At 35.0% G+C, this 24,893-nt stretch overlaps 5 protein-coding genes across 5 annotated transcripts; all 5 read left to right on the plus strand.

Annotated features, from left to right (window-relative positions):
* Positions 1-8,488: 8,488 nt before the first annotated feature.
* On the plus strand, positions 8,489-10,806 carry LOC145303953 (uncharacterized). Its single transcript, XM_080145623.1, has 2 exons — positions 8,489-10,407; positions 10,660-10,806. Exon 1 carries the CDS (start codon positions 10,082-10,084, stop codon positions 10,385-10,387), a length of 306 nt encoding a protein of 101 aa, XP_080001749.1. The 5' UTR covers positions 8,489-10,081; the 3' UTR covers positions 10,388-10,407; positions 10,660-10,806.
* Positions 10,807-10,906: 100 nt separating this feature from the next.
* On the plus strand, positions 10,907-14,549 carry LOC145303837 (uncharacterized). Its single transcript, XM_080145476.1, has 4 exons — positions 10,907-12,164; positions 12,429-12,603; positions 13,071-13,623; positions 14,114-14,549. The coding sequence occupies exons 1-4, from the start codon at positions 12,084-12,086 to the stop codon at positions 14,271-14,273; spliced, it is 969 nt and encodes a 322-aa protein (XP_080001602.1). The 5' UTR covers positions 10,907-12,083; the 3' UTR covers positions 14,274-14,549.
* Positions 14,550-15,533: 984 nt separating this feature from the next.
* Positions 15,534-17,508, plus strand: LOC145335155 (uncharacterized). Its single transcript, XM_080180886.1, has 5 exons — positions 15,534-15,714; positions 16,008-16,159; positions 16,388-16,704; positions 16,935-17,158; positions 17,366-17,508. The coding sequence occupies exons 1-5, from the start codon at positions 15,534-15,536 to the stop codon at positions 17,506-17,508; spliced, it is 1,017 nt and encodes a 338-aa protein (XP_080037012.1).
* Positions 17,509-18,072: 564 nt separating this feature from the next.
* On the plus strand, positions 18,073-20,447 carry LOC145335156 (uncharacterized). Its single transcript, XM_080180887.1, has 5 exons — positions 18,073-18,108; positions 18,386-18,508; positions 18,818-19,015; positions 19,426-20,044; positions 20,298-20,447. Exons 1-5 carry the CDS (start codon positions 18,073-18,075, stop codon positions 20,441-20,443), a joined length of 1,122 nt encoding a protein of 373 aa, XP_080037013.1. The 3' UTR covers positions 20,444-20,447.
* Positions 20,448-20,788: 341 nt separating this feature from the next.
* Positions 20,789-24,730, plus strand: LOC145335157 (uncharacterized). The gene is made up of 5 exons (XM_080180888.1): positions 20,789-21,413; positions 21,555-22,082; positions 22,413-22,499; positions 22,986-23,180; positions 23,682-24,730. The coding sequence occupies exons 1-5, from the start codon at positions 20,789-20,791 to the stop codon at positions 24,491-24,493; spliced, it is 2,247 nt and encodes a 748-aa protein (XP_080037014.1). The 3' UTR covers positions 24,494-24,730.
* Positions 24,731-24,893: the final 163 nt, after the last annotated feature.

A 24,893-nucleotide genomic window follows, 5' to 3' on the forward strand; every position in this document is an offset into this window, starting at 1 on the left:
TGCCTATATTATAATAAGTGGTCGCCAAGACTTTAAGTTTGTGTTTGTGTAATATGTACTTTTGCCAGATATTCAATTTCAGTATCATTTTGGAGGGGTTTTAACCCTTACAGATCGGGGGGGGGGTCATATTGACCCCCCCCCCTCTATTTTTTCAATGTCATTTTTTTTGTAGGTAAGATAGAGAGTTGTGACTTCATGACTTTTTAAGTTTAGTAATTACACGTCAGCAAGAGTTGATTTTATTAGGATATCTGGTCTGTGTCGGTCGTGGTGTCCAGTCAAAGTCGGTTGGGTAGCACCAAAATTTAAAAAATTCTAAATAAATCTTAATTTCTACATTATGACTTTGTATATAAGGTAGAAACCTAAATTTTTTTTGGTGAATATCAATGACCTTATGAGAAAAGTGGTGTTATGACCGTTTGACCGCACCCTGACCGACTTTATGACCGATTTTTGTCCGGCTTTTACTACAGACATATATCATGAATATCATGGCTTCTATTACAGCCAGAGACCTATACATTTTTTTGGTAAATCCTTGAGCAATAATAAACAGATAAAAATATTAATTGGCGCCGCCAACCGCCGTTTTACTGCCGTAACCGCCGAAAATGGCGGTTTCCGTTATTTTCCTTTTTTTGGCGATGATCAGAAAAAGTAATTTTTTTTGTTATGAAAAATAAAAGTTCGTCCTAAAATTTGGTCATCCTAGCTGCAAAATTGGCCGCTCTACAGCTGTTTTAAAATTTAGCGGCTGGCTGCTAAAAAGCGGCTAAGGAGCGGCCTGACTGCTATGACTAGAAAAAGTAATTTACTCTAAAAATACACATGAACCAACAGAAAAATTTTTTACGTCTTTATCTGTAACACAAGCCGAGATAGAGGGGGGGGTCAATATGACCCACCCCCCCAATCTATTAAGGTGGGAATAGGGGCCCGATCTGTAAGGGTTAAGGGATAAAACAATTTTCGATAAATTTATGTACATCCCCAATGATAATGCACAAAATTTCCGGTGCTTGCTTACATGTGAAGACCGGAGCTAAAGCCAGTAAAAGGTTTTAATTTTGTGCGCACAAAATTAAAACCTTTTACTGGCCCCCCTCCTCCTTATTTTCTGTTCAGGGATACATCAATTACTAAAATAAATAAATTATGCCCCAAAACATGACCCCCCTCCTCCTTATTTTCTGTTCAGGGATACATCAATTACTAAAATAAATAAATTATGCCCCAAAACATGAATATCCCTGTAATAAGGTTTCCCCTCTGGTATACTGGATTTACTTGATTTACCTCACTCAACTTTCTGGCATAATGTACAGTGAAAAAACTATCCCCCCCCTTATTTTTGATTTTCTTCAAAATTAAGGGGGGGGGGGTTTTGAACAAAAAGTCTATGCCTTTCCCTTCACTTTTCCTCCTTGCCATTTTCCAGACATTAAAAAACTACCCCCCCCCCTTATTTTTGATTTTTGTCAAAACTAAGTGGGGGGGGGGGGGGTTTCGGTGCTCCAGTCTACCACATGTAAGCAAGTACCAAATTTCCCTTTCTGTAGATTACAATTTGTGATTGTAACGAATGGACAATCAATTTGATAAACCAGTCAATCAAAATTCATTAAAATTCCCCAAAGTTGTTAAGCCAACGAATAAGAAAACGTTATTAGAAAACTTTTAGGACTAGTGAATTAAACAGTCCATTGTCCCCTCACTCTCTCTCTCACTCTCTCTCTCTCTCTCTCTCTCTCTCTCTCTCTCTCTCTCTCTCTCTCTCTCTCTCTCTCTCTCTCTCCCTCTCTCTCTCTCTCTATCTCTCTCTCTCTTTCTCTCCCTCTCTCTCTCTCTTTCTCTCTCTCTCTTTCTCTCTCTCTCTTTTTCTCACTCTCTTTCTCTCTCTCTCTCTTTCTCCCTCTCTCTCTCTCTCTTTCTCTCTCTCTCTTTCTCTCTATCTCTCTTTCTCTCTTTTTTTCTCTCTCTCTCTCTCTCTCTCTCTCTCTCTCTCTCTCTCTCTCTATCTATCTTTCTCTCTGACAAACTATACTTATATTGCAAATTAGTTTGAAATATCTTTATAAATTCATAATACACTGAAGTATGCTTAGTAAAGGTTATTGGGGTTAAATACCATATCATAACTTACAAATAATATTTTCCACGGATCTTAAGGGATAGACAATTGTGGATAAATTTATTTTCTTCAATTATGATAAACAAAATTACACCTGAGGTGTATTCTTAAAAGAAAATTAATGGTCGCTGCACGCTGGGGAGGTAAAATTGTTTCTGTAAAAAATCCTCTAAAATCACATAAAAAATCTACAAAAAATAAACAAATGTTTATGTTAATAACCCTTTTATGATTTTTAAAAAATTGTTGTAGATTTTTATGCGATTTTGGAGGATTTTTTACAAAAATAATTTTGCCTTACCAGCGAGCAGCGACCCTAATTTTTATTTAAGAATCCACCTCTGTATTATTATTGTCTAATTTTTAAGTACACAATGTTTTAAGTCATTAAAAAAGAGAACGTGATTATAAAACTTTGGGTACCAAAATAATTTACAGTCCCCTCCCTCCCTGACGATACTCATTGTTTTAAGCGGCGGCGCTAAGTTTTGAAAAGTTGTCAGAACCGCACTTCTTTCCCTACGACTGTTTTAGATTTACCAGAGAGAATAAGTCAATTAGCTTATTTTTTTCCAGTATGGCTTCAAAACCGCTTAAAATCCTCTGGATTAGAACCGGTTCTCACCCATACTGAAAAATCATGTATTGTATCGTATTACAGACACATTTCCACGAATATTAAAATATAAATCATAAAATTAAAACCCGTTTTGTTAGCTTAGATAATTATTCAAGGTTTTTTTGTCTCAAACAAGTTGCTTCGCCTCTACCCATTAGGGGAGAGCGAAGGAGGTCTAAAAACAATCAGACATTTATAAAGCTTTCCTGAAGAGTATAATCAATCCAGACTAGCAGATTCCAATATATTTAGCTTCAGACAAAAAATACTCCCTTATAGGATACTAGCGGGTGCGCTCCTAGTATTTCGAAGCTCTGTATTCGAAGTAGTAAGAAAAGTCGAAAAATAACCCAAAAACAAACTTAGATATAAGGATTAAATAGCCTAAAACCTTCAAGGGACCTATAAGAAGCTTCCATAAAATGGAGAACTCGATCGGTTTAGTAGTTATAGTATTATAGGATAAGGTTTTTATCGTTGTTGCGATATATTTCTAAAGTTCTACTTATAATGTACACATTCATAAAACACAGGGATTTCAGGGGATAAGACAATGGCAGATAAATTGATGTATATCCGCAATGATGATACACAAAATCACTCATTCTGCAGAATAAAATTAATGGTTGCAACTTAATTAACCAACTAATTAAAATTCACTTAGGTCCCCATAGTTGTTAAGCCAACGAATAAGAAAGCATTATTATAAAAGTTTGGGAACTGGTGAAATAAACAGCCCATTGTCCCCTCTCTCTCTGTTATATTATGTATACATATTTATAAAACCATAATTACATATTTGGTATGCATATGCATACGTTTCGGCTTCTTTTAAGTAGCGTAGCTACTCATAATTCAAAATGTCCGACTGTCCATCCGTCAGTTTTTTTCCGGGGAAACACGATTTTCTCTGCTGGTATATCAAAATACAATGGCTAATTTACAATTACTTTATAACTAACTTCGTCCGATCGTCTCTGTGACCTTTCATGTTTTTTATGTTAATATACTTTATATTAATGAGCTTTGCTATTTATTAATTTTTTCATACTTTTTAATATACTCCAATAGAATATTTTAGTGTGTGTAAACTGTAAATAGTTATTTATCGCATCGTATATATACAGCTTTTCGCGTATATTATGATTTTTATTTTGATATTAGTTGAAAATTATCTGTAATAAGATGATATACATAATTTTTCAAAATGGCTGAGAACCGGTTCCAATCCATCGGACAGTAATCTGCTTCAAAGCTATACTGGAAAAATTAATGCAATGATTTGAAAAAACAAAACTTTTAAAATTAATATTTTGGTATTGAATTTTTTTTTTATAGAAAATTAATTCTTTTATAAGGCGCTTTTGTCTCGTCCTCCCCCCCCCCCCCCCCCTTCTTTCGTAAATAAGAGTTATTAGGGATCTACCCTAGGGTTGTCAGGATGGGTAAAATGATTTAATTTTATGGGGGGGCAGATAATCCCCAAAACCCCCAGGTTCTACGAAATACCATAAAAAAAGAGTCGTTTTACCAGAAAAGTGGTAAAGCTGGTCAACCTGGTAAAATATACCAGTTTCGTGGTAAATTTTACCAGCAAAAATTTTAGCCAAAAAATTAGTCAAATTTTACCATTTTTTTTGTAAAATTTGACGAAACAAAAAAACCCGTTTTTGGTGTTTTAAATAAAAAACAGCTCTTCATAATCAGTTGTAGTACCTTAAAATAATGACTTTTATACAATGAAGCCTAAATTTAAATTTTTTTTTTTTTTTTTAATTTTACCACTTTTGGAAGTTTTACCAAAAATGTGGTCAATTTTACAACTCTATTTTTCAGGTTAAGTCCGAATTTTCGGACTTAGACAAAAAAACACAATTTGGTCAATTTTTACCAAAAAGTTGGTAAAATTTGACAAGGTATTTTTTTAGGCTAAGTCCAGATTTTTGGACTTTGCCAAAAAAAATGAACTTGGTAAAATTTGACCAACTTTTTGGTAAAAATTGACAAGGTAAATTTTTAGGCTAAGTCCAGATTTTTGGACTTTGCCAAAAAAAAAAAATTAGTAAAATTTGACCAACTTTTTGGTAAAAATTGACAAGGTAAATTTTTAGGCTAAGTCCAAATTTTTGGACTTTGCCAAAAAAAAAAACTTGGTAAAATTTGACCAACTTTTTGGTAAAAATTGACAAGGTAAATTTTTAGGCTAAGTCCTGATTTTTGGACTCTGCCAAAAAAAAAAACTTGGTAAAATTTGACCAACTTTTTGGTAAAAATTGACAAGGTAAATTTTTAGGCTAAGTCCAGATTTTTCCAAACAAACATCCTTCTACTTAATGATAAAAATCGCAAATAAAATATAATGAGGAAATATTCAGACCTAATACTTTCCAAACAAACATCCTTTTACTCAGCACTATTTGCTTTCGTTATATGGAATATGAAATTAATAAAATATGATGATAATGATTTTATTTAGAATTTATTTCATATTATAACATAACAGGTCATATAGATATTATCCAGGTCAATACTGAAACTACAAAAGATTGGCATCCAAGATAACAACAGTCTAGTACTGATGCCTAAATGTCGATTGATAACAGTGCCACCTGGAGAGGGAAATTGTAATGCTGCTTTTATGGAGATTAATGTACTGAAGAACAATCAGGCAAGTCTCCTACCTGGAGGTACTCTGACTATTTGGCTGGAAGTTATAAAACCTGGACCTGAAAGTGCAGTATCCTGTCTCTCTGGTGACCTGGAGAATTGTTTTGAGGATCCAGAGTTTACTGATTGTTTGATAGAAACTAGTACCTCCAAATTAAAAGTGCACAAGTTTATACTTGCCTCAAGATCTCCAGTATTTAAGGTAGGTTTTTCCATTCTTACTTGTTAATTAAATTCTTGTCAATATTTTTAGGTAAATTTTTAGGCTAAGTCCAGATTTTTCCAAACAAACATCCTTCTACTTAATGATAAAAATCGCAAATAAAATATAATGATGATAATGATTTTATTTAGAATTTATTTCATATTATAACATAACAGGTCATATAGATATTATCCAGGTCAATACTGAAACTACAAAACTTACTAGTATCGTTTCTGTAAATAACATTTTTTAGAATTTTAGCTTGTGGAATGTTTGGAGCTCTCGAGTAGAACTTAATTAATAAACACCGATTGGGCGGATTGTAATCAATACGCTTTATATGTTAAAGTCAATATTTTTTAGAATTTTAGCTTGTGGAATGTTAGGTGTCAACATTGTCGTCATAATAAACACTGATTGTAATCAATACGCTTTATTTAAGTTAATTTTAACTGACTAACAGAATATTCTCTGTTCAACATTGATCGTCATAATAAAACTTATTAGTATCGTTCTGTAAATTATTTGTTAATTTTAACTGACTAACATATTTTCTCGGTTCAACATTGTCGTCATAATAAATAATGAAATTTTTTGTATAATCTGTGACTGTTACATCTTGAGATGGAACTCTAGTTGTTCTCCATGGAACTGCAAAGCTCCACACTTCAAAACTGGTTCAACTCCAAAATCCTGAAAAAGAATATTCATTTTTAAATTAAGCAATTAAAGGATTAACAAATCAAAAAGGCCTTACAAAAAGGAAAGTTAACGGTTTTGGGAAAATTTCATGGAGAAAGTAGATACAGCTTGTGTACGTGCCTGCTTATTAGAGAAAGTTTAATTCAGTTATCAATACATAACCAGACTGAGAGAAACTAAGAATGTCTTATAACGGGAATTTGGAGTTATGGTATGAATTAAATAGTCGTATGTTAGTTTTAAGAGAGAGTCTAGAGATTAGAGCCAGAACTGACAATGTCGAGATCCAGAGGGAGGTTTGTAAGAGGTTATATCAACATGGATGGATTACTACACATCTTAATCGCTGCCGTCCTTCCCCTCTGCTGCCCGCCGCTGCCCAGGCTGCCGAACTGGCAGCTGTTCTTCACGAAGTAAACATGCACGAGGATGAATGTAATGCTGTTTAGATTTTAATAATATCCTGAATGTACTGTTTCAATAATATAAAGTAGTAAAATCTAATTTTAAATACCTACCTATCTAGTACATTATTTTTATGTATTAACTTTTGTCTAACCAGTTTAATATCTATCTAATAAATTTAATAATAGCTTCATTGTTAATATAATTTAGTATACAGTTTCATAAAGGTAGTTCGATGTGTGTCTGTGTATATTAACTTCATATTTGTTATGCTTGTATACATGGAAACTACCTTTTGGGGCCGAGGTGTTGCCGTAGTTGCGTGTAGGATTATTCCAACTATCTTTTATTACAAATAATTAAACACTTACTTTTAACGGATGAATTTCTGATGGCAACAGCTTCATGTTGGTGTAAGAAATGTTCCACGGTCGAATTGCGGTCAGCTTATAATCAGAGAATAAACCCAGCTGTGTGCGAAGCTAAAGCTGAAAAAGAATATTAATTGAAATATAATTTATATATATTTTTAATATTATTTTACATAAAACACATCTTATAATATCTTTCTATTAAGGGTATAAAAATTCGTTACGCTTAAAACAATCATAAACCTTAAAGGGCGAATATAGGTTGGATATAATATGAGCTTATTTCAAAGGTGCTATTATATAGATTATAATAAATAATTTAAAGATAATGACATATCTAATTGTATTAGTCTGTTTACAGCTTATAAAACCTGTCTAACTCAAGATAATATTATGTAATTAGTGTGGTTCCCTAAGAACTCAAACACTCTACCATCACACAAGGCTTCGTAGCAAGGTTGAATTAAAAAGGCTTCGTTAAAGGATAGTCTTAATAACATGGCCTAAAATATCCATGTTCTTATTAAAATTATTTTAACACTTACTTCTATGTAAACCATTCACTAATTGCAGCGCCCATATATTTTCTCACGAATCTGATTCCTGGTTAAGTCTGAAAAACAATATTAATTGAAATATAATTTGTTAATATTTCTATTATTATTTATATATATTAATAGTAGAATACTTTAAATATTAAGAATAGGATAAAAAGTCGTTCTTATATCATATATCAAAAAGGTTTAAAAAATTATAAAACAAACAGTTTATCGAAGCAGCTTAAAACCATGCGTAAGGTCCTAAATTATATTGATTTTTTATTACATTATTTAAACACTTACTTCTATCTCGCCAATCTTTAATTGCAGCGCCCAAATAGTTATTTCTGATGAATCAGTGTTGCTGAACCTGAAAAACAATATTCAATTTAAATATAATTTATTAATATTTCTTTTACATTCATATATATTAAACCCGGATTATTTAATATTAAGAATAGGATAAAAAGTGTTTCTTAGATCAAATCAAAAAGGCTTAAAAAAGGCTTAAAACAATTATCCTATTATATAAATATATTAATATTGTTCTCTTTTTATTTATTTTAATCTATAGCTGAAACTCAAATTAAAAATAGGATGAGGCCTCGACTTTTCTCTTCCTACTTTAAGTGCCCCTAGAGGCTTCTAAGGGGCATAGCCGCTAGTAAAACTTAAACCGTTAATCGAAGGCAGCCTAAAACCGTACGCTCAAGGTCCTATATTATTAATGTTTTTATATTAAAATTATTTAAACACTTACTTTTACGCAAACCACTCTTTGATTGCAGGGTCCATATACTAACAGCCAAGACTGAAGGTGGACACGTACTTTTTAAAACTTCTGACTATCAGCTCTTTGATTGCAGGGTCCATATATCAACACTAACAGCCAAGACTGGTAGACAAGTACTTTTTTAAACTTCTGAATATATAGCTCTCTAGGCGTTCTTAACTGACATTCATATAAATCTTGTGACATGGACCATCTCCTGTCAATCATACTTGGATATAACACGTATTTTCTCTAAGAGACTTGAAATATAACACTCATTGTTTACAATAGTTTTCAATCGGTATAGCGGCATTCATGCACATGCTCTGTACAGGTATACAACTTTATATTGAAAAATATTTCTTTTATATCCATTGCAATATATTTTTTTATATTTTATCGATGATATTTCATTTAAGTCATTGCAAAAATATATTACATTCACATTAAAAAAAATTTACATTAATTTAACTTTCGTAACCCTGTTTTCAGATGATAAAATCAACGTGCTGGACAAAGTTGCCAAACTTTAAAAAACACCTTATGTATATAATATCATTTTAATATTTTACCGGTTAATTAATTAAAACTGCATAACTTATATAATTCATGAAATGTTATTATTCGTTGCAATTTTACGATTAAAAATATAACTGTCTTGCAAAGTGTTTTGCCACCTATTCAATCTGTATGTTGGCAACCGTAACTTTCCATCGGCGCAATAATTCAACTGGACTATATGACTACGGTGCATTTTTGTATTTTAGTAATCATTTTTAGTGAAATTACAGTGAATTTTGAAGTTAATATGTAACATTCTGTTTTATAATTCAAATTTTATCATTAATTATTGAAAATTCTTTCTAAAATATTCTTCGTATTCGTTTTTTCTCCCATTTTTGGGACTCTTTTTAGCTTACGTAATATACAGGACTTTTTTAAATGTAAAATTAATAAATATATGTCTTGCACCGTAGTATAAACGGATTGTCGCAAATATAGGAGTACAATTATAAGAATGAAACTACTTTTTTGGCCCAGAGGTGCCGGAGGCACTGGCTAAAAATAACTGTTTTTAATCTTATGCTTTTAGATTTTTATATTCGTAGAAAACCATGCATATAATACGATATGCTAGTTACCTAGTTTTTTTGCGTATGAATGAGAACACCTGTTCCTATCCACCGGATTCGAATGAATACGAGCTATTTTTATTTTGTAATTTTTTATTTCTTAAATATTCTACCTTTTCAGATAGTTCTGAATAACAGGCTATTCAAGTCAATCACCTGGGTACGCGTACATCATAATAACAGGTATGGGTGTATATTAGCTGTATAAGATTTATTTTTTTTCTCCTGCTACAAAATTTGTTCTAAATAAATAGGGGGGGGGGGGGAAGTTTTGACACATTTGCGTAAACAGGGAGTATAGGCTTTATCTTTGGACTGAGAGTATAGGTTATTAGGGATAAAATCATTCTTATATGATGAATTTTCCCAAGTTTTAATATTTTTTGGATAGGCCTCCAGGTTCCGGAGCTCCAGGCCTTCCCCCCCCCCCCTTGTTTAAGGACAAATAAAATACCGGAAAGTTAAAAAACATTAATCACACCCCTCCCAAAAATAAACAAGACAAACAAAATAATCATTCCTCAAATTAGGATGGATCCATACCAATACCACGAGCTGCATGACAGATGGGACGCCCTCATGGTTAGGATGTTGAGACTCTTCTCCAAGCTAAATATTCGAGTTCAAGAAGAATCATGTGGCATTGATGACGCTGTTGAAATAGTAAAACTGTTATACCATCACGGTTGGGTAGAGACACACTTAAAGAAGAATGAACCTATGCCCGAGAATCTCTACGAGAACGAGAGACCCCGCCTGGATGATACCGAGAGATATGTCATTGACCATGAAGCCGACTGTGCACCTTTCCTCACCAACGTCAGCCCTTTTTTCTAAATAAAACCCAGAGTAACAAGGTAAAAACTACGAAATTATTGCAGGGGTGTATATTCTGCTCCGGGGGGGGGGGGAGGGGAGGGGGAAAAAAGAAATAAGTGGATCAATGATGGAAGTTGCTTCAAATCACCTGCTCTTGTTCATGGCTAGTTGTCTTTTGTAGCAGGGGAAAAAATTGTTTTTAACCAAAAAATGTTTCAGAATTCTTTGAGTTTCTTCATTAAAAAACGCTTTAGTTTTCTCATTTTTAATTCAATGTTCTTTCCTTTCAGGGAAGAGAAAGGAGAAGCTAGGAGAAGCCGAGCTCGCCGCCGGCGATTTCATCCAGCCTCCGGATATCCATGCTGAAAGCGAATTTTAATTGTAATTTGTGGCGTTATCCTCTTAGAAAATTTTGTTTGTATTATTTAACTCCCCATCCCCCCCCCCCCAAACTAAATTGCTGGGTTAGGTTAGGCTAGGTTAAGTTATACGGCTAGGTAGAGGCCAGGCGCCGTTTTTCTAGGGGGGGGGGGGGGGGGGGGGTATTTCCTAAGAGGATAACATCAATTTGTTCTTTCAGAACATTTACGTTAACCTCTCTTTGATTGCAGCGCCCATATATTTTATAATTAAGTACCCATGGTGACAGTGATCGAGCCCCACTGGTCGTGCAGATATATAATTTCCTGCATATAAACATTAATAAACATTATTTACCCCTAAAGCCGACGATTACGTATGCACGTGTACAGTTTTTTAAGCTTCTGGCTATAGCTCTCTAGGAGATCTTAATTGATATGTTTTATTTTTTGTTTTTGTTTTTTGATATTTTTGTTATGTTGTTTTATATTATTTATTATTATTTATTTTATAGCAAATTAACAAATTTTCTGGGTTCAACATTGTTGTTATAATAAAACTCCATGCAACTGCAGAATTCTGCAAAAGTCACGACCAGTGGGGCTCGATTATATATGCGTTCGTCGGCTTTTCAGGGAAGGCAGGAAATTTATATAGGTATTATCCAGGTCAGGACTGGAACAAACAAAATTTTATGTATATATTGTATATAGTTATTTTTTTCAAAGTAAAAAAATGTCAGACCAACGCTGGATGACGTATGTATAATTGGATCACAATTTTGATAGGTAAGTTTAATAAATTTTATAGACAATCAAAGAATAAATAAGGGTATTTTCTTATGTTTGTAACTCTAACTCTTTATTTTGTGAGTTCCTTTGACATTTAATTTTGGTTTCAAAAAGTGTCACTCCCCCCCCCCCCTTTTTTGCTTTCTCATTCTTTCGTTATATGTAAACAAGTAATAACCTTATTATTATAACCAGGGGTGTATATTCTGCACAAGATTTATTTTTTTTTCCCCTGCTACAAAATTTTTTATTTTTTTTCCCCCCTAGATTTTTCTGAAAAAGTAGGGGGGGAAATAGAAAAATATTTAAAGAACTCTATATTTCATTTATTTTATCCCTCCTACCACACATTTTTTTAGTTTTTTTAACCAAGGAGGGGGGCAAAATGGAAAAAATGTTTTCAGTTTTCTTAATTTTTACATTTTTTTTTCCTCCAACCACTTATTTTTTATTCCCCCCCCCCCCCCTGAGCAGGGGATCCCATGCAGAATATACATCCCTGATTATAACATATACTTCTTATTTCAGGAGTTACCTATACACCCCTGTTAGACGTTATTGAAATGGGAGACAATTTGATTGGTACACTCTCTAAAGCTCTACTGAAGCGTATAAGAAGTGGAGATAAGAGGAAAAATGTACAGGTGACTTTTTACAACTAATTATTTCTACATATTTAAGATGAGACCTTACTTTTCATTACTGTACTTAAAGTATAATCTATGCTCGACTTTAATTTCTATTTTTCACTTGCAGTCAGCGCACTATAAACATGCTTGCTCTTACACCAGTATAGTCATATGTACTGTAATCAATTGACACGTGTAGCTTGCCCAAATAACGATCCATAACAACTCCCCTATATTATTTTAAATAAGTAATTCACTAATTATGTAATCTTTTTCCAGTTGCAGCATAAACTGAGGTCCATAAGAAAACTCTTCTGTAATGCAACGAGAGCCAGAAGTAAATACTGGCGCAAGAAACATCAACAAAGTGAAGACAGTCAGCCATTACTAGAAGAAGAACAGCAGGAGGATTTGATGGATGTGGAATATGAGAACGAAACTGCATCGTCAAAAGGTAACCTACAATATCTGTAATATAAAGTAGAGCGATGTCGGTCTGTCTGTTTGTTGTTTGTTTGTCCAAATTCCCACAAACATTGTCTCCCAATTTTTGTTTTTTATTTTCCTTTCAATCTAAATTTCAAACAATTGGTTTGATCAAACGTTAGTTAAGTTTGTCTCAAGATATCCTTGTTCCAGGGGTGTATATTCTACATGGGATCCCTTAACCTAACCCACCTTCACCCACTCTCTACATTTATCTACTTTTTCTGGAATTTTTAATTTTTTAACTTTCTAATTTGACTAGTTTTTCTTTACGGCATTATCCTTATACTAAAGTAACAGGATGTCTGTGTGTCTGTTCAAAAGGATCTTGCTAACCGCTGAACCGATTGGGTTCTCCTTTACAGGGTACCTTCACATAGGTCCCGGGAAGGTTTATAACTATAAAACACCATGTTTAACATCGTATTTTTTTAGGTAAAGTTTGTACAGGCTGCAATACCAACTTCACAAAGGAAACCGAAAGTATATGTTATCAATGCTACGCAAACCAAGTTTTGGAGCGATTAAATAACAATCCTGAAGAAACAAACTACATTAATATTGTTGTAGACAATATTAACAACAATAATACCAACGATAATAATGATGCAGACAATGACAGCATTCAAGATGCCGAGGACTGGGACCACGTCGAATTGTTTGATATACCTGAAGATTATTTTGACCCAGATGATGACGATGACCCTGATGACGAACCTGATGGCGAACCTGATGGCGATCATGACGGGGATCGCTTCAAACATCTTACAGAACTTGAGAAAGAAATTGTTAATGATTTCAGAAGCGTTTGTGTTCTAGACAACCCCATCTCTCACAACAAAGTTAGAATCATCCTGGCGATTCTGAAACGCTCGTGTATTTTCAAATTTCCGTCATATAATACATTATTCAAACCCAAATACAAAGTTGAAATCAAAGAAAACAAATATAATCCTACAAATGCTCCTGGTTCACTGATTGAGTGCAGGTATGTTTATATACGATTTAGAAAGCGTAGCATTTCTATAATCATTACCAGAATTTCCGTACGTCCATTTTAAACATGTCGATTTTTCTCCTTTTTTAACAACAAACTTTCAAGTGTTCTAATTATCAGTTTGATCATTCTTTGGTATATTGCTTCCTGCGACAACTTGAGAACAATATTATAAGCGAAGCCACTCTATAATTAATTCCTTAAAATTTAAGTATGTGCATAAACCTTATCCTTCTTGAAGTATTTTTTTTTAACAAATTTACTTACATTCAATTTTGGTTCGACTTTAATATTTTTAAATTCAGTTCAGATACTTCACAATTGTTAATGTCCGTTTGTCGTACCGTTACAGTGCTTTGGTTTTTATGGATGTTGTCATCCTTGTTCCATTACTTTTCATCGTAATATTATTTGGAGCCCGATGGTGCAAAATTTCTTTGAATTGTGCAAGTTTTAGTTAAAAATATATTTCTTTTTCCAGATTCCCTACCTATGAGATCCTCCAAGACGCCATCACAGACTTTAAACGGTTGAATGGACAACAGGCCGTTGATGATCATATAACTTTTGACATCTCGGGCGACGGAGTGAAAGCAGCTCAGGGATCTCATATCTCCTATTATACTGTCTGGATTAGGTAAGTAATTAATATATTGTGGATTTGAAAGGGTTGGGTTGGGATAAAGTTCTTTTCATATACAGCATGACCCTCGAAAAAATATTTTTTAGGATTGGCAGCCTATATTTCAAAGGATATCAAAATATTTGTTTTACATCAATTGACAGCCCAGATTTTTAAAGCCAAAGTTTAGGAAACCATTCAATAAACAAATAAGAAAGAAAACTAAGTTTACAATTGATACTTTTTTCTATTGCATACATATATAAAAATCTGTCTTACTGTATACCAGGACTTAATTAATACCATAAGTAGTGATGGGAATCCGAATCCGGAATCCGAATCCGGAATCCGAATCCGGAATCCGGAATCCGCCCAATTTTCGGCCAATTTTGGAATCCGAATCCGGATCCGGAATCCGTTTTTTATAGCGGATTCCGGATTCTAAATTGGTAGGCTAAAATTACCGTCTTTTTTCTTACAACTCCCTCTGTTTGAAGGCAAAGAACAAAAAAAAATTTCTACATAACTAATAATTACTAATGTGATGTAAATGTTTTAGTTATGCTGGAAGTCAACACTTTAAACAAATCAAGGCTTCAACCAAGTAACATAGTGACAAATTAACGAAAAAAGCTATCCCTCTGTGACGGACGGCCTTTTAAAATACTGCTAGAATCCGGAATCCGAATCCGGAATCCGCCAAAAATAAGAATCCGGAATCCGCAAGAATCCGTCACTTTTTTTGACGGATTCCTTCAGAATCCGGAATCCGAATCCGGCCCAAAAATTCGACGGATTCCCATCCCTAACCATAAGTAAACCTAGTTTTTACCACTTTTACGGTAAAATTTTACCAGCCTTTACGTTTTATAAATCAGTGACTACAATTTTAAGTCTAAGGTATTAAATGCTATTATTATTAATTCTTCTTTATTATTTCAGGTTATTCTTCAACAAGGATTTCAGTGTTATATTGCCAGTCAGCATATTTGAGAAGACGAGGAGGCGTCCCTACAGTTACAACTTTCTGGATAATGTTACCCGATTCATCAACAAACTAATTCAAGAAGGATTACCTGGACATACCTTTCAATGTAGAACCATCATCCACGATGCCGTTGCCAGAGCCGATGTATTCGGCATTCTTGGCCATGGATCAAAAAATGGATGCCCACACTGTGACCTTCCAGGGATGGCTTTTTCACAGACTTATCTCCGTCAAAAGAACTTGGTATTGTTCGAATCAATGAATGTATTTTACCCCAGTGACAGTCAAAATATGGGTACGCCGAGGTCTGACGAGAAATTCCGCAAGTTAGAGGAAAATAATCAGAACATGAAAACCAGTTTTTCTGACCTTGACCCGAGCTTGGATTTAATACAAGATACCCCCAGTGATCCGATGCACGCGTTGCACCTGGGCTATGTAAAGAAAGTGATGACGTACCTGAAGAAAGGACGTAATAGTTATCCAGAATTGGAAGAAGAAGACTTAGTTCAAATGGAGAGAATTACAGGGATGTACTGCATTTGACTAAAGAAATGACGCGTAAAATAGGTGTTTTCTTCGCGCATTTCTCGGCACTGCGATAAAATTCTGCATTTTTAGATTTATGTCTATTACACATTATTTGTACGCCTTGTTATGCCGCTTAAAAGAGTGTTAGTTTGAAAAGTTTAAAGAACTTAAATTTTGAAAATTTTCTCCTTATCACCCATATTTTACCATGAACTGCAGTAACTCCAATTATAGATGAAATCAACGATCAATTGAAGCTTGTTGGCGATTTTGATCGCGTTCCCCGTACGTCCATCATGCGCCTGACAGAGAAGAAGCTAGCCCTCAATTTGAAAAGTTCTGAATTCAAAGTACTGGGCTTCTACCATATGATATTTTATGCAGAGGTAGGTTTTTACCATATTATAATCTTTTTAGAATTTAAAGCTTATTTCAGTTTCATTATATTGTATAGCAATAACATTCTTTTTAAATTTGCGCACGTGTGCTATATTATATATATATTTCTATTGAGGAGGGTGGACTTCCAATAAGTATATAGGGCGAAGCCCCTAGAGGCTAGGGGCGAAAGAGCTAGTTTTACCTTAAATTATTACAATGTTTTTTTTTTCCAGTTGGCAAATCTTAAAGATGAACAACGTCTGATATGCAAGTTTTTATTCCACATATTGCGCAGTCTCGAAGAGCATATAACAACTGAACGTGTGGCTGAGCTCAAGACCATGATAATGGTCCTGAACTCAAAATTGGCGGAGATGTACGGCGAATCGTGCTTGAGTTACAATACTCACATGCTTTACCATATGCCGGAACATGTCCGCCGATTTGGACCATCCATGGCGTTCAGTTGTTATGCTTTCGAAAGTGCCAATCATGTGATATCAACTTACATCCGAGGATATAATTTTGGCCTTAAAGAGGTTTCAAACAGGTAATACTATTTTTTTTTAGTTGAGTTCCTTTGACTTTTAGTTTTGGTTTCAAGAAGTGTCACTTCTCCCCCCCCCCCCCCCCACTCTTTACAAATTTTAATGTAATTTTTAAAAATGTAACATAACTTTCTTTCCGTGTATTGCTGATCAAACACTTAAGCTATAACGATTTCACCAGCAACATACCTTTCCGTTTAACAGCCATTAATGACATAAATGACATATTTAGATTGTTGATATTTCACACAGTGAAACCGTACATAAATGAAAAGCTGGCTGTCAGGGGAAAAAGGAATGCCAACAAACGAAAGTTCGAAAGTAATCAATTCTATACAGACTGCCAAGACCTCTACTTTGTCCCAGACTGCCGTCGTGATAAAACAGTATGGTTGGTCCACAAAGTGAGGACATTTTTTCCGGCATACACCTTTCCTGAAGATTCCAGAATAATAGGTAGGGGTGTATATTTTGCACATGATTAATTGTTGTATAGAAATATTTCATGAACTATACATTTCATCTAATTCCTTTTTAACCTACCACAATTTATTTGTAATTCTCTTGTCATGCCAGGAGGAGAGTGTGGTAAAGCGGGGGTCTAGGAAATATGAATTAAGTTTTATGGTTTTAAACACTGAAAATATACACCCCTGGTATTAGGAGTAGGCAAGACTGACGATCCCGAAGACTATAGCCATCCTCCAACACAACTAGCCTCCAACCTACTGAAGTACAGAGTAGCACATATCTCCCTACACCTGTTGCATCAAGATGTCTCCATCGTAATTCCTATCGGAATTTAATTTTGTACATTGAAAGCAGAGAAAGGGGGGGGGGGGAAATGACACTTTTTGAAACCAAAACTAAAAGTTCCATATTGTACCCTTATAAAACAACTGCCATGCAAAATGACAGATCTGTAACTGTTTCTTTAGTTCAGTTCCTTTGACTTTTAGTTTTGGTTTCAAAAAGTGTCACTTCCCCCCCCCCCCTTTTGTTATAATATGTATGTAAAATGTTGTAAAATTCAACTGAAGGCCCTTCCCTCTTTATTTGGAATTTATGTGAAATGTACTTTAAAATATTTTTTTCATTAAAATTATTTTTTATAGCTAATTTTAAAAAAGGCATGTCAACTTTATTTAGCAAAACCCTACCTTTTTGGCCATCGATGGGTATGAAGTTAAAGTGTTATAAGTCTAGTCTGTAATTTGAAAGAGTACATGTTTGCAATTTAATTTAATTTTACATAAAATTTTAATTTCTGTCTACACATTTCAGATTTAAAACTATGCAAATTGCCCATGCCAACGACCTGGATACAACAGCGTAATTTCGACTGGCAATTGACCAAGCTAGATCCCAAAATGACGAGGACTGGAAAGAGTGCTAGTTCTGTAAAGGTAAAAATTATATTTAAGGCCTAATTTACTATTGTACAAATTGCTGCTACCCTTCGCTCTTAAAACTTATAAATTCGCATGTTACCGGATCGAAAGGAAAACCTTATCGGTTCATGCTTAACAGACCACAAAAGATTATTGACCAAGTATAATTATTTATTAATTTTCCACAGTGTGTTTAACATTTGATATTAGTAATTAAAATTCTAGGGGCGTAGCCACTGCTATCTAATATCTTATTATGCATTGTAAATACAACAATTATTTCTTGCTTTAGAACAACAAGCCTACTGGAGGTGGCAAACCTAATGGAAGTGCCAGAGGTGGAAGTGCCAAAGCTGCAAGTGCCAAACCTGGAAGCAACAAATCTACTGGAGGTGGCAAAGGTACAACAGCAAAGGTAGGATTTTAAGTTTTATTGTTATCGGTTTTTGGTTTGTTGGTGTTTTGTTGTTAAACTAAACTTACTAACATGATGTCTGTTTGTGGGTTTGTACCAACAAATCTCGTTAACCGTTGAACAAATTGGGTCCCTCTAACCATATAACTTAACCTAGCCTAACCTAACACAGTCATTTTGTCGGGAGAGGGGGGGGGGAGGGTAAAGTTTTAAAAAATAGAAGAAAAAAATTAGGATAATGCCGGTGTTGTTTAAAACTATAATCCTCGGTAAGTAATGCTTTACAATAATTATCTATATTATTTTTAGAACACAACTAGAACCACAACATCTCCAATAAGGCCAATAAATATTACCCCACCTCCATCTCCACGGGCACGGCACCCCTCCGCGAGTCAACGGACCGCGAGAGTTGTAGTTCCTCCTGCAACATCATCACGACCCCAGTCCCAGTCATCACGACCCCAGGGATCATCTGGCCCTTCTGGTGAGATGGAAGAAAGCGAGGTATTATTTTTATTTCATTTTGTCATCCAGAGGATACAAATTACAATTATTTAGGATATATATCGACTTAGCCTGGAAAAAATAACTTGTAAGATTTGACTAAATTTTTGGTAAACATTGACCAATAAAAATTTACCTTGTAAATTTTTACAAACAAGTTGGTCAAATTTTACCAAGTTGATTTTTTGGTCAAAGTCCAAAAATCTGGACTTAGCCTAAAAATTTACCTTGTCAATTTTTACCAAAAAGTTGGTCAAATTTTACCAAGTTTTTTTGTTTGTCAAAGTCCAAAAATGATGGAAGATGCTTAGGATCACTTGCTCTTGTTTGTGGATAGTCTTCTTTTCTACCACGTAGTTTTTAAAATACCAAGACTTGAAAATATGTGGTTTAATGTGTTTAATTTTAAGGATTTGTTCACCGGGGCCGTTATGAACCAAATTCAGAACCAATTTCAGCAGCTACGTACTTTCTTGACCTCACACATGAAAAATCAAATAGAGCCCATTAATGCGTCCATCAGAAACTTGGTAAACAAAACGTCCACAAACCATGAATTAGTGAAGAATGAAATCAAAGACCTGCAAGACAGTGTATCAAGAGATATGGCTGAAAATACTGTAACCCTGACAACAGAAATGAAGAAAACCGGAAAAATAGTGGAAACCTTGGTGACTGATCTAAGAAGACTGACCAATGTGGATGAGCTTGATGAGGAGGAGGCGAATAAAGGGCCTAGTGAGAATCAGGATGTTGTCGTGGACCGTATTTTCTCACCAGAATTTTACAAAGAAAGAATACAGAACCATGACCCCTTGGAAAAAGATGGTTATATGCGAAGAGAAGAAATTGTCTTTTTCATCCAAAATTTCGAAGACTCACTGAAAGTGGATAAAGGCTGGCAAACCTTACTGAAAGTATGCCGAGACATCATAACCTTCCTATATGTCGTGTTCGAGCAGTTCACCTTTGACGCCCGCATCACCGCTGCCTTTTGGACTGCTCCGGAACTTATTGATGACGAAACTGGTAAGTAAATATTATTTTGTAAATTTGACATGATGAGAAAACGTTTAAAACAGGGAGAAGGGAGGTGGGGGCAAGGGAAATAAACCGAATAAAAGGGGCATTGCTATTCTTGCTAGCAGGTGACCATGTACAATAATCTTTTTATATATATATTTTATTTGTGAAAATAAATCTTGTGCAGAATATACACCCCTGGTACAATAATAAACATGTACCTATGCATAGTTAATTGAAAATTTCATTACTATTTCAGTGGAACGTTTCTTGGATCATTGTAAGTTAGTGCTTAACGAGACGTACCTACATGAAGCTATCCCACCAAATTTGTGGAGAACAGGAACCTATGTGTCTTCAAGCGACCTTTTTCTAGTGAGGAACCACATACAAGCTTGTAGGTAATTCAATTATTTATCGCATCTATTCCGCGTCTATTAAATGTGAAAGTGGTAGTTTCACAAAATGCATTTCAATGTTCTTTAGTTAAAAAAGTAGTTTCACGAAATGTTAACTGCATATTGTATTCTTGTTAAATTGTTAAACTACATTTCTATGGCATATGTTTCAAAGAATTTCAATTTTGTACCATGTATTTTTTTATGTGGCAAGACTTTTAGTTCATCTTTTCTTGATATATGTTATATGTTATATATTGAGACTGTTTTGATATAAACCCTTTTTTTATCTAGGTTCAAGCGCAATTTCGAACACACTTTTAAAAAGGACGCGACTGGTTTTTGTGAAAATATGAAGAGGGCCGAAGATTATATGATTGCTAATGATGATCCTGTCTGCTGGAGGTTATTTCGAGGGCTGGTAACGCGAAAACAAGAACGCGCATTGTCAACCCCCCTCTACAAGTTCGAACAGGTTTTTGAACTCAAGCCAAGCAAGGAGACAAGCAATAAGAAAGGCAAGAAAGACAAGAAAGACAAGAAAGACAAGAAAGACAAGAAGGAAAAGCCACAGAAACGATCAGCCTTACAGATGTGTGAATTGTATCTGGCCCCTGCAGAGATACAAAGAATTAAGCGGCGTATTAAACCGAAGACAATCACAACTTCAACACCAGGTGTTACAGCCGAAGACAAGAAATTTTACTACATGTTAGGTGCCCACTCAATGGGTTGCTTACCCCACGAAGTTCAAGGAAAGAACCAGATTTACTTGAAAAGAAACAATGACAGGTCGAGTACTACATTTCAGATCAAAAATTATGCAGACATTGGGAATGCAAAGAAATCCAAGCAATTTTTCAAGACAGTCCATAGTGATAAGAAGGTTATAGCAAGAGCTGTAATGTATTATATGTACGCCACAGTAAATTTGAAACCAGAAATGAGTGAAGAACAGACAAAGATTCACAATGCCAGTGAGAAAGCAACAAAAATTTCCAGAAATAGAAAGATCGGAAGAATGAACACCACTGCTGATGAATCCACTGCTGATGATTCCACTGCTGATGATTCCACTGCTGATGATTCCACTGCTGATGAATCCACTGATGGTGAAGACAATGATGGTGAAGGCAATCATGGTGGAGGCAATGCTGTTGAAGACAATGATGCTGAAGGCAATGCTGTTGAAGAAAATGGTATGGAAAACATTGCTGATGAAGAAAGCAACAATGGTGAGGAGCTTGTAATTGATGACGGAGGCGACGACGTTGAAATGAATTCAAATGATGATCAGATTGGGAATGAGTTACGCATACCACCCGCGGAGAATCCAGCAGTAACTCCAGAACCAGTAAAGCAACCAGTAAAGCCACGTAGGTTATATGAAGATCCAATTGTCAACAGCCAGTCCAATAATAAACCCAAAGTAAATGTATTTGAAAACATCACAAGCTCCAAAAGGAAGAAGCATGGAAAGGGCTCGAAAAAGTCGAAGAAGATAATTATTTGTGAAACAGACGATGAGGGCCAAAATGTGGGAAATCTTGATGATACAGTGCCAATGCAAGATGATGAACCACCACCAAACTTTCCACCACTGCAAAGACAGAAAGAATTTTATGGACGAAATAATTCAATCACAGGTACATATTTGTTGAACATTAATTATTATTTATAAGTTTTATCTTTCCTCGTATTGTGTATATACTGCACAAGATTTTTTTTCCTCTGCTACTAATTTTTTTTAAATTTTTCTTCCCCCCCCCCCCTAGTTATTTTTCACCAAGTAGGGGGAAAATTGAAAAATATTTAAAGAACTCTATGATTTATTTATTCTATCCCTCCTACAACACATTTCCTTTTAAAATTTTTTTTCCACCAAGTAGGGGGGGTGGGGGGTGGAAAAAATGTTTTCAGTACTTGCTTTTTGTTTGGAAACGTATAAAATTAATGTATAAATTAATTATTTACAGGCAACAGTAACGAGAGACAGGTGACTGGAAAGGCAACAAGTGTCGTGGAGGAAAGCAGCAGTGATGAGAATGATGAGGATGCCGAAGGTATTGTTATTTATAGTTTGAAAAACGTAGGAACTGTATCACCTAAATTTAAGTTTATTAATATTTTAGTTGAGAAGTAGTCTTAGATAAAAACCCTGTGGATTAATTTTGTTTTAAGGGAAACTTCGTACAGGCCCTGACAGGGTTTTAGGCTAAAATTTGTATGGGCACAGCCGCTATCTATAATACTAAGTAGCTTAATGTCTGTCCGGCCGTCAGAAGCTTAAGATCTGAGTAACCACTGAATCGATCGAGGTTACGGTAAAATTTTACCACCTTTTAAATCGTATAGGCTGGTAAAATTTTACCATAAAAGTGGTAAAAACTAGGTTTTTTATGGTATTAATTGTGTCCTGGAGATCGGATTCTACTCTTCTGTGTATTGGTCCTGCGGTGATTTTAAGCTATTTCCTTGGAGGGGGGGGGGGGGGGGGGGGTTGGGTAACATTTATACTATTTGAAATAATGACTATAATAATTATTTAGATGATGTGCCGATCATTCCAAAGAAGAACCGGGAGCGAAGGCAAACCGCATTGGAAGCCGAAGCAAAAACCAAGAGAAGTTTACAGCTGGACTCAAATGAACCATCATTCGAGGTGGATAACGAAGATGACGGAAACGAGAGTGACGAAATTTTGGAGGTTGAGGACATTGAGGGCAAGAATGACGGCAATGCAAGTAAGGAAATTCGGATACATCCATGTGGAATAATATTACCCAAACTTGCCATTATAATTGAAAACCACACGGGTCATTATGAGGTTGTTGCAGTAGGCTCAAATGTTTCTATACACAACCAAAGGGAAATTTTAGAACTCATCAACATTGACGGTAAGTTACAGGTCTTAATGTAATAAATGGGGGGGGGGGGGGGGGTGGGCGAAAGTGACACTTTTTGAAACCAAAACTAAAACCAGCCTAATTTTTTTGGGGCTTTTATTGGCGGTTCTCGGCGGTGGCGACGCCGTTTCTTCACAGTTCCATATTGTACCCCTATAAAGCAACTGCCAATGCAAAATTCCCCCTTTTATCTTTGATTGGCATATAAATATAGGGTAAAAAATATTGCTTGTTTTCATTTGAATCTGATTAATAGTAACTAATGTTCATAAAGGTATGGAAATAATATTGAAGCTACAATTATGTACATTTGCTTTAACATTTTTTATTTCTTTGTAGGAGAAAAAGCAAAGTGGAAAAAAGATGAAGAAGAAGGTGATTTAATTTCTGACATCAAAGAAGAAGCACCAGAAAGTGATGATACAGATCAAGGTCATCAATCAGACCCAGACACTGGAACTGGCAGTAGTAGTAGTAGTGAAGAAGAAGAAGATGAACGCAGGCCAAAAGCAAAAGTGGCCCAAAAGCCAAAGCCTACCAAAGAAGTTCCTAAACGTCCCAGAAAACAAACAAAATTTCCATCAACGAATCAAATTGAAGCGGTGTTGTACAGAAACCAGAGCAGAGCAAGCACGAGCAGAGCACAAAATGAAAGCCGGGAATATGCTGAAAGTTGCGCAGGCACATCAAATCCTGATGAAGACGTAAACCCAGAACCAGGTTGTAGTTATAGTCAACTCAGTCCAGAGCCAGGTTGTAGTAATAGTCAACTCAGTGAGCAACCTAACCAAATTAGGATGCAGCAAATGTTGAACAGAACAAATACACATTTGCCCGATTTCGGCCAGCGTGGTGAGACTCGGACAAGAAGAGATGCCAACAAACGAGTAAAGGCCAACATGAAGAAGCAAAGATTGTGGGAACAGGGAATCAGGCCTGAAGATGAAGAGTTAGAGAAGAAGAAAAGATCAAGCTCCAGACCACCACAGAGAGCAAGTTCTCAACAATGTTCTCAGAACATAAACAATTACAGTATCTTTGGCAGCTACATTACAGCTGATTCGGGAAAGGGGTGTATATTCTGCACAAGAAATATTGTTTGTCCACGGCTAAAAATTTTTAAAATTTACAAATGTTTTCAGTTTTCTTAATTATTACCTTTTTTTCTTACCTCCATCTATTTATATTTAATGAAATATAATATACATCCCTGTGCAGACTTGGAAAAAATATTACACATCCGAACCATGTAGAATATACATCCCTGGCAGAATGGAGACAAGTATTATTCGTCGGAACTTTCGTCTGAAAACGAAGTACAAGACGAAGAACAAGACGAAGAACAAGACGAAGACCTGATAGCTCCCAGTCAATCCCAATAATTCCAGGACTTTACGTATATATATATTTATATGTAATTTTTTTTTATTTCATAAGTTTCATCTTCAACTTTTTTTTATAATATCTAGAAAGGAGTAGTTTTCCAAAATGCATTTGAAGTTAATTTAGTGAACCGTATATTTGAACCTGTTTAAATGTGTTTAAACTCTA

This window comes from Acartia tonsa, chromosome 13, assembly GCF_053477335.1.
Source record: "Acartia tonsa isolate MP-2025a chromosome 13, ASM5347733v1, whole genome shotgun sequence".
Lineage (NCBI taxonomy): Eukaryota > Metazoa > Arthropoda > Copepoda > Calanoida > Acartiidae > Acartia > Acartia tonsa.

Bases quoted from the DNA above. Each gene is read 5' to 3' on its own strand.
- LOC145335156 (XM_080180887.1), top strand. From the start codon at position 18,073: ATGACGAGGACTGGAAAGAGTGCTAGTTCTGTAAAG. The intron at 18,109-18,385 runs GTAAAAATTATA...TTCTTGCTTTAG, and splicing joins AGAGTGCTAGTTCTGTAAAG to AACAACAAGCCTACTGGAGG. The intron at 20,045-20,297 runs GTAAGTAAATAT...TTACTATTTCAG, and splicing joins ACTTATTGATGACGAAACTG to TGGAACGTTTCTTGGATCAT.
- LOC145335157 (XM_080180888.1), top strand. From the start codon at position 20,789: ATGAAGAGGGCCGAAGATTATATGATTGCTAATGATGATCCTGTCTGC. The intron at 22,500-22,985 runs GTATTGTTATTT...ATAATTATTTAG, and splicing joins GAATGATGAGGATGCCGAAG to ATGATGTGCCGATCATTCCA. The intron at 23,181-23,681 runs GTAAGGAAATTC...ATTTCTTTGTAG, and splicing joins CAAGAATGACGGCAATGCAA to GAGAAAAAGCAAAGTGGAAA.
- LOC145303953 (XM_080145623.1), top strand. From the start codon at position 10,082: ATGGATCCATACCAATACCACGAGCTGCATGACAGATGGGACGCCCTC.
- LOC145303837 (XM_080145476.1), top strand. From the start codon at position 12,084: ATGGGAGACAATTTGATTGGTACACTCTCTAAAGCTCTACTGAAGCGT. The intron at 12,604-13,070 runs GTAACCTACAAT...GTATTTTTTTAG, and splicing joins CGAAACTGCATCGTCAAAAG to GTAAAGTTTGTACAGGCTGC. The intron at 13,624-14,113 runs GTATGTTTATAT...TTCTTTTTCCAG, and splicing joins GGTTCACTGATTGAGTGCAG to ATTCCCTACCTATGAGATCC.
- LOC145335155 (XM_080180886.1), top strand. From the start codon at position 15,534: ATGGGTACGCCGAGGTCTGACGAGAAATTCCGCAAGTTAGAGGAAAAT. The intron at 15,715-16,007 runs GTAATAGTTATC...CTCCAATTATAG, and splicing joins GACGTACCTGAAGAAAGGAC to ATGAAATCAACGATCAATTG. The intron at 16,705-16,934 runs GTAATACTATTT...TGACATATTTAG, and splicing joins CTTAAAGAGGTTTCAAACAG to ATTGTTGATATTTCACACAG.